The sequence below is a fragment of the Schistocerca piceifrons genome, chromosome 5, assembly GCF_021461385.2.
Source record: "Schistocerca piceifrons isolate TAMUIC-IGC-003096 chromosome 5, iqSchPice1.1, whole genome shotgun sequence".
Lineage (NCBI taxonomy): Eukaryota > Metazoa > Arthropoda > Insecta > Orthoptera > Acrididae > Schistocerca > Schistocerca piceifrons.
The window spans coordinates 313,335,162-313,344,671 of NC_060142.1; the positions used below are offsets into that span (position 1 = coordinate 313,335,162).

The 9,510-nt window shown below is 36.2% G+C and overlaps 1 protein-coding gene across 1 annotated transcript; it reads left to right on the forward strand.

Annotated features, from left to right (window-relative positions):
- The first annotated feature begins 734 nt into the window (after positions 1-734).
- LOC124798177 (NPC intracellular cholesterol transporter 1-like) lies at positions 735-8,448 on the forward strand. Its single transcript, XM_047261463.1, has one exon. The coding sequence runs from the start codon at positions 965-967 to the stop codon at positions 4,910-4,912; it is 3,948 nt and encodes a 1,315-aa protein (XP_047117419.1). The 5' UTR covers positions 735-964; the 3' UTR covers positions 4,913-8,448.
- The last annotated feature ends 1,062 nt before the right edge of the window (positions 8,449-9,510 follow it).

Consider the following 9,510-nt stretch of genomic DNA (forward strand, 5'->3'; position numbering starts at 1 on the left):
TATTCGATGATGTCCTTTGGCTACACTGTCTAAAGGATCGGTCTAAGAAATACCAAATTAAGATGAGTCTGAAGATGCCTAAATAAGGCGAAACGCGTAGTTGAAAAATAAAATAATAACATTGCAACCAAGACTGTTTTAACCAATAAAAGTGCTTAACCACTGACACATTAAAAACTTTGTGCTAATAAGAGTGAATTTATTAAATATTGTTCTCCTAAATAAAAGTATCTGCTTCAATGTCGTGTGTGCATGTGTTACGGACTTAGTGGATATAACAGCTTGAGTGTTCGCACTTGCTCTTTAACTGTGCTACTTTGAGCGAGTGAAGTACCAAACATATATTAAATGATATTTACTATGAAAGACAAGACAACAGAAATTATTAAACGTGCACCAGTTTCTTATATTGTTTTTGTTTCCTTTCATTTTTTCCAGATTGAAATGTTTTTATTGAGACTGGCACTAGCATTTTCGCGTATTACTTAGCGGTTGTAAGTGTTTAGATTTCAGAGATGGCAATTAGAATCTAGACTCTGCTTATTCCTCCTTATCCAAGTTTCTGAAATATTATTACTCTTGCAAGCGGCTGCCGCGTAGTTGATTTGTGTATTTGGTCTGTTATTTCCATGCAAGGTCGAAAAAATCAGTATCTAGAAGGCGTTGATGTAGTCGCCAGCAAACGCTTTAGGTCACGTGAGTCTGCATCTGCCTGTCTGAGTGTCAGTCGTCAGAGTCTCAGTGATGAGTTAGGCGCTGAGGCGTTGTGTGGAAGGAGAACAGCAACAGAAACAAGTAAATGTCAAACATATGTTCAGTGCTCCAGTCAGCTGATTCATCTGAAGATTCTTTGACGTGACAGCACAGTGATAGACTCAAATGCGGTAGCGTTTGTGAAAGTGACGTTGTAGTGATCGTAGCGTGATTTTATAACTTTTTGATAGCGAGGCGCAAAAAGTGAACCATGAATTTTGTCAGTTGCGGCGTAGTGTTTTTGTATATCTGGACTTCGACTTTTGTATTTTCAAGTAATCACTGCGTGTGGTACGACCAGTGCCATGTCACCGAATTCGCACAGAATTGTCCTTACAATGGAACAGCCAAACCACTGAACGAAACAGGCACAAAATTGCTCCAAAAGTGGTGCCCTTCTTTTCTGCACAGGTTAAATTCCACATCGTATGCGACGTGCTGTAGTGTCAGTCAGTTGGAGAATTTAGATGCTAGTATCCAAATAGCTAGCAATCTCTTGAAGCGATGTCCTTCCTGCATGATGAACTTTGCAACTATTCTCTGTGAGTTTACTTGTGCCCCGAATCAAAATGAATTTGTGAAGATACTGCAGACAGAAAAAGATGGGAACGTGACTTACATCACTGCCATAGAAGTATTTGTAACGAACACGTACTTAAATGGAATTTTTAATTCCTGTTCTCATGTGTCAGTTCCTTCGACTGGTGAGCGCGCGCTTGATATCATGTGTGGTGAATATGGTGCATCACGTTGTGACGCCCAGAAATGGTTCCAGTACATGGGGGACCCAACTTTGAATCCAGTGGCTCCGTTCCTCATTAAGTATTCCACCAGCAACGAGTCTGGGTTTATTCCTTTGGATCCTGGATTCACACGATGTAATGAAAGTTTTGATGTGAATACTACTGCTTGCAGTTGTATTGATTGCACAGACAGTTGTCCTGCACCACCTCCCATACCACCTCCTGTACAACCTTTCACTATTTGTGGTCTCGATGGTGGTGTTTTTATAATGATCCTGTTGTTTTCTCTTGGAACACTAACATTTTTGTCTGTTGTGTCTTGCAAGCACTGCTGCTGCACAGATCAATCCACTGGTCACGAAAATGAGGTACCAAATGAACGCACTCCCCTTATGCAAAGCAAAAATCGTTCCACACAGTCGAGTAGCACACAGATAGCAAGCAGAGTTGGAGGTAAAGTGTATGGATTACTTGAACGTTTCTTTATGAAGTGGGGTGTCATTTGTGCATCGTACCCGTGGATGATTATATTTCTCAGTGTGTCATTTGTGATTGTTTTAGCAAGTGGTATACATTTCACGAAACTTACAACAGACCCAATTAAATTGTGGGTATCGCCCAGAAGTAGTGCAAGAGTAGAAAAGAACTATTTTGATGTCACCTTTGAACCGTTTTATCGTATGGAACAGATAATCCTTACAACAGTAGGACTTGACAAAATAATTCATCAAACATCTAATGGCCCTGTGGAATTTGGTCCAGTGTTTAACAGAACATTCCTGTTAGAGGTGTATAAACTTCAGAGACAGATAGAATTGCTGGGTCAATCTGATGGTGTCGGTCTTGAAAAAATTTGTTTTGCCCCTCTCACATCTCCTTTTACAGGTCCTGCACAGGTTTCAGACTGTGCAGTACAAAGTATATGGGGCTATTACCAAGATGACTTAGATACTTTTAATTCTACAAGTGAGGAATCTAATTATACTGTAAACTATTTAGATCACTTTAAAGCTTGTAGTCAAAATCCTTATAATATCAATTGTTTAGCTCGTTTTAGGGGAGCAGTAGATCCTGCACTTGCTGTTGGTGGGTTTCTTAGTGATGAAAATAGTTTGTCAGAGAATCCAAATTATGAGAATGCCACAGCTCTCATACTTACGTTCGTTGTCAGAAACTATGAAAATGAAACAGTGCTGCAACCAGCACTGAAGTGGGAGAAACTTTTTATTGAGTTTATGAGAAACTGGACGCAAACAAAACCTCCCTTTATGAATGTAGCTTTCAATGCAGAACGATCAATTCAGGATGAATTGGAGCGCAGCTCAACAGCAGATGTAAAGACAGTTTTCATTAGTTATCTGGCAATGTTTTTGTATGTTGCTATTTCTTTAGGTAAAGTAACAGGATCCAAAATGGCAAATAACCCTGAAAATGTGCTTGAAGACAGTACCCAAGCCGGAGGAAGGAATAGAGAGGATTCAAATTTGTGTAGTAAGATAATGAAAGATTTTGCGTTGTTGTTGATTAATGCAAAAATTTCACTTGGCCTGGGTGGTGTCCTTATTGTTCTTGCATCAGTAGCAGCGTCTGTAGGATTTTTTGGATACATACGTGTCCCAGTTACTATGATTATTATTGAAGTTATGCCTTTTCTTATTTTGGCTGTAGGTGTAGATAATGTGTTTATTATTGTGCAGTCATACCAGAGAAGCAAACGTTTTGAGAATGAGAGTCAAGCAGAGCACATTGGACGCATTATGTCACATGTAGGACCATCCATTTTACTTTCAACTTTAGCTGAATGCTTGTGCTTTTTTCTTGGAACAACATCAGGCATGCCAGCAGTTCGTGAATTTGCGATGTATTCAGGTTTTGCTCTTCTTGTTGATTTTGTCCTTCAGGTTTCTTGCTTTGTCAGTTTACTGGCATTGGATTCTCGCAGACAAGAAGACAACCGTTTTGATATCTGTTGTTGTGTGCAGAGCTCACAGTCAGACTCCATTTCGTCTGATGGTGTTCTGTATGAATTTTTTAGAACAAAATATGTTCCATTCTTAATGAATTCAGCTGTACGGGCTTTTGTGTTTGTTGCTTTCTTTGGATTTCTGTGTTTCAATATTGCTTTTATTCCCAATTTGGAAGTGGGTCTGGATCAAGAATTGTCTATGCCAAGGGATTCATATGTATCAAAATATTTTGAGTTTATGAAAAATTATTTGTCCATTGGACCTCCTGTGTATTTTGTTGTCCATGGGGACATTGATTACTCACAAGATTTTGTACAAAATTCCCTCTGTGGCAGTCAGTATTGTTACCATAACTCGCTTACAACTAAGATATTTAGTGCTTCAAGGCAGCCAAATATCACATACATAGCTCGACCAGCAACTTCGTGGATAGATGATTATTTTGATTGGTGTAGTATTGATAACTGTTGTAAATATTTTCCCAATAATGGCTCCTTCTGTCCAAATGACTATCCTAAATGCAGATATTGTGATATCAAGCTAGATAACCATTATCGTCCTGAAGCAGGAGATTTTAAAAAGTATTTACCTTATTTCCTGGAAGACAATCCCACAACAACATGTGCGAAAGCTGGTCATGGCTCATATTCTAGTGCTGTTAACTATAAGTTTGATAATGGCACTTTGTCAGAGTTTAGAGCCAGTTATTTTATGAGTTATCATACAGTTCTGAAAAGTTCGAGAGATTATTATGAGGCTTTTGGGGCTGCAGTTTCTCTGTCAGCAAATATATCAAATGCAATAAATGAGGTGTTAAGAAACAACAGCGTTGATTCAGAAGTAATTGTCTTTCCATACAGTGTCTTTTATGTTTTCTATGAACAGTACCTAACGATGTGGCATGATACACTTAAAATCTTAGGTGTTTCTGTTGCAGGTATTTTCATTGTGACATTTGTTTTAATGAGCTTTGATATAGCATCAGCTCTAATATTGATGTTAACAATAATTGCAATTGTTGTTGACATTGCTGGAATAATGTACTGGTGGCACATCTCACTGAATGCAGTTTCACTTATTAACTTGGTGTTGTCCCTTGGAATATCAGTTGAATTTTGCTCACATCTCCTACATTTTTATATCCATTCAGATGAGAGAAATAGAGTGTTGAGAGTCTCAGATTCACTGACTAATATTGGGAGCTCAGTATTTTCTGGAATTACACTAACGAAATTTGTTGGCATAACAGTTTTAGCATTTGCAAACTCTCAGATATTTCAGGTTTTTTACTTCAGAATGTATCTTCTCATTATTCTTTTTGGAGCTGGACATGGTTTAATTTTCTTACCTGTTTTACTAAGTTATATTGGTCCCTTGAGAACTAAAAGTGTACCCAGGAATGTGCGGATAAATTCAGAAATTGTAGGAGACAGCAGAGACAGCAGCTAGTTCACTGACATTTTATGATGTTTGGTTGTGGTTGATATATATTGCCATGAATTTATCCAGTGTACTAGAAGAGTTAGAAATATTCATAAATACTCTCTTACTATACTCATTGTTGTAGACTTACCATGAAGAACCACGGAAGAGTTAGTCCAGGTAGATTACTAAATGTACATCGAAGGAAGGAATGTGAAAAGAATTTTTTTTGTTATGGCTACACTGAGCTTTGATTCAGGAATCACAGTATTTTATAGCTCCAACTGTATGTGATTAGTGTATGTTTGTGTCACTGTTCCTAAATATTTTAAAACACAAGCAACTGTAGTCCAGTTATTATACAGCACCCAAGTATTTTTCAAAGTTTTCGGTACTGTATGCAGGCATATGTGTATGATTTTACAATGATAGTCATGAAAGTTCTGTTAAAATACAGACAGTAAAATGGAAACATCACTTTAAGATAAAAATAACTATGCCAGCTTGTCATTGGGTACTAGAAATTCTTGAGCATACTGCTTGTGGAGCTACAGAATGTCACTCATTTATTTTCATCTCAAGAGTGATGAACATATATTTGTGTATTCATTTTTATTGCAAGTAAAATGTTATGTTTTTAAGGTTTGAGATCAATTGCAGAAATTCACGACTATACAGTCATGTTTGGTGCGTTAAACGTGTTATGAAGTGCAGTCAGCATATGAAATTCATATTAGGTGTCATTCAGTTTTCCATCTCCAGCCCATATTGCATTGTCAGTTTATCTTGGAGAACATGAACAAAAAATGTTTCTAGAGAACATCAACAAAACAGGTTTCAGCAGTTTATTCACTTGTATATTATGCAAAAACTTGTATTCTTTACAATATCTTTCTACTTTGCTTTCTTGGACATTGGTAGATGATTTGCTCCATGTAATTTTTTTAATAAAGGTAAATGTGTTTCTGTGTATCATTTACAATGACATGAGAACAAACAACAGTGAAATTTCATAATGTAACATGAATTAAATAGCAGCTAGAGACTGGTATGGTTTCAGTTATGTATTTGTTCCATTTTTCAAGCCTTATGTGCCCAAACAGTATCATAGTAACAGGGGTAGAATGAGAAAACACAGCTTTTTCCCTTAGAACCTGTACTTTAGTACCATATTATTTTCTACTGTGATATCAGCGATATTGTTCTGTACCTTTTTTGTTTAACATACCAGCACCATATACACACACCAATTAGCTTATGTGAGCAAACCCATATTACATCTAAGGACTATTATGTCAGACTCACTGCAACTGTTGTGGAAAAGTTTACTTACAACATAGCAACTATTTTTGTATTGTTTTAATGAGAGATACTCATGTTGTTGTAATTTTTTATGTTAATTTTTGCATGTTCTTTATATTATAAGTCTCTGTTGTAATATTCAGTGTGTAACTTAATATTTACAGGCAGCTGCTTATGCTTGTCATAGCTAGTGGTATTGCATTACAATTTTCTTTAACTATTTTCCACAATATCACCTACAGTGATAAAATACTAAGAATGATATCATGGAAATATTTAACCTGAAGTCCTTAGTTTCTTTAATGTAGTAATGGAGGTGCCCTTTTTTCATTTGGTGAAAAATATAAAATGTGCACGGATATAAATGGCGGAAGAGTGAATTCTCATAAGATAAACATGTTAATAAGAATATGGCCCAAAGTTTCATTTTTCATGTGTCTTTGCAATGATTTTAAAAGCTACTTGACAAAACTTGCATTCTATAAATCGTTTGCTGAGAGTACACTTCATAAAATATGTGAATACATTTTTTGATTCACATGTGTAGTAATGCATTTGACAGTTCAGTGAGAATTAATGGTTAAGAGATGAGTGGTGGAGATAGGAATATTGAAAAGCTTCTTATTTACCTCCTCACCACCGAAAGTGCTGTCAATGATTATACAGGCTGGGCACTCAATTGGGATAGAATTTTCATTCCATGTGAATGGGATCGTGATTCTTAAAGAGGCAAGTTGTTATATCCAAACTGAACTTTTCACTCTGCAGCAGATTGCACACTGATATGAAACTTCCTGATTAAAACTGTGTGCAGGACTGAGACTCGAGTGTGGGACCTTTGCCTTCTGTGGGCAAGTATTTTACCAACTGAGCTACCCAACCACCTGAGCTTGAGCCTGGGTAGCTCAGTTGCTAGAGCACATGCCTGAAAAAGACAAAGGTCACGAGTTTGAAACTTTTATTTTGTCTTCCACATTCATAGCAACATATATGATCTTCCTACAGTATAACAGTTAGTAAATTCATTAAACCTAATAGTAAAAAGTAATGATCAAGCAAACTAATTAAACGAAACTGGCATTAGTTCTTTTATTTGTTGCTCTGAGGTAAACTATGTCATTAGGTAGTTTTTTGCCATGTAAAAGTTGTTCTTCACGCACTAGCTAATTGATTGGCACCAGAATTTCAAACCATGGCTTCAGTTTCTTTTTCCTTTCATTTCTGTTCCATTGGCTCCATGTTTTCAATTACTTTGTGAATCTCTTATTTGTGATTGTTTGTTGTTCTAATTGTCTTAGATATTGTGTACAAAAATTATGGTTTGTGCCAAATATATTGAGGTTGGAATAAAGCAACCTGCGTATACTGCTTAGGATGTAATGAGTGTACAAAGATAAATTATAAATCTCACAGATAATGGTATGCGAGTTAGATATGTATTAGATATAAACACTGGTTGTGTTCCAGAAGACTGGATTGTCTTGTTTGATGTACAGCCACAATCATGAGATGTTGTACTGAATTTGTCTTACCTAACCACAAATCTTCTCTTTGTGAATGAAGAGGCAGCAAATATAGGAGTTAAGTTGTGAAACACTGATCATAATCCTTTTTCCATATAGCTGAATGGCAGGGTCAGCCCTGCGGCAAAAGTAAAATAGTATTAAGAGCAGTTACTTCTTGTTTCGTGTGCCGTTGATTTTACTTAGTATGTTACCTATGTTCTAACAACGATTATAAAAAAATGGAGTAATGTATGTATCAGTTGCGTAAATATATTGTGTTTAGTTGTAGTTCATTGTATTTGAACAGTAGTTTGTATGATCACTTTAAATTATATCTGAATGGTAGGAACTGTTATTTTTAATAGTTGCTCATATTTCTAAAACTGCTTCAGCTGTTAAGAGTAAACCGTCCCTTGGCAAATCAGTAGTGATTATTATAACAACAAAAGTTAAGGTGTCTTGTTTTAGAGTCAGTCAAAGATTTGTCTCATGGGATGATTTTCGTGCTTGTGATGACTAGGAGTCAAAGAGTTTTGGAAATAACAATGCTAGCTAAAATTAACATAAAGGTGGCATTAAAAAAAATGAATATAGACCTAACTGAAAGCTCATGTCTCAGGTATTTTAATAAGTCAAGGCTGTGACAGTGATTCTTTTGTAGAAGTGTTAGCTGCTTTTGTAAAGCTGCCATGTAAATTATTTAGCAGACTGAATTTTGATAATTTGTAATGTGCTGTATTTTATATTGATTACATACCAAAGAAAGAATCTCTATTAAATATTTTTTTAAAAAAATCTATACTCTGCAGTCATATCATTTGCACAGGAAGTATCTCTCCGTTACCACATATATCACTAGTTTGCATTTCTTTTGTGGGACTCTAACTCAAAACTCATTAAAAGTGAACTGTGCACGTGGCTTTCCTGAATCACTTTAAATGAAAGTTAAAATGGTTTTTCAATAATTCAATGGATCATTGCTCTATTTCGATCCACCCTGCTATCAAAAGTGTGATAAAATTAATCATCCTTATGTTCTTGGTGATATTTACATTGCATATTAGACAAGTTATATGTCCTAATTTTTAAAACCAGTTAAATTAACATAAAGTGAACGTCATTTTCATATTAGTAAACACTGCAGAGCGAGGTTAGTGGAGGAGCTGAACGTCCATCAGCAGCATGTTTTACATGACTATGACAATAAATCAGCATTTTAAAAAAATGCTGGACTATAACAAACATTAAGTATTACATGAAGAACTGACGTGTTTGTAGCGGCAGTTCCCAATTACAATTGCAATTCTTTCTCAAAAGATCGTTTCAGTGTGCATAATCATGTGTGATACACATTTTTGCTGCCCCAACTGCTAGCATCCAGAAAGACCCATTACATTCAATGTCTGGCTCTTAGATGCTGCATTTTTGTCTTAAAGAAAAATTACCCCCTTCTATATCAGTCTTTCGCTGAAAGACTTAAATTTCCACAAGAGCTGCTTGATGACGTAGAGGTAGTACAATGTTGTTATAGAAAGGCAAATCTGCAGCTTGCTAAATGTTGAGTTACCATTTTATCCATGACAGTTTGGGAACACTGCAGCTGAAGACACTGGCCGTAACACTGATCAAGCACTCTTCAGTCACCTGCATCTGTAACAGATTACAGCTATTATTACTATAAAAATGAGCTCCATTGTCACTGATAGTAAAACAGCAGAGCTGTGTATTTACCTTGTTTCCACTTCCCCAAGTCCTATAGTACTGCATTCAGGGGCATCTCTTTGTGTTCTCCAAGAACATTAACACCCCAGAAAAGAG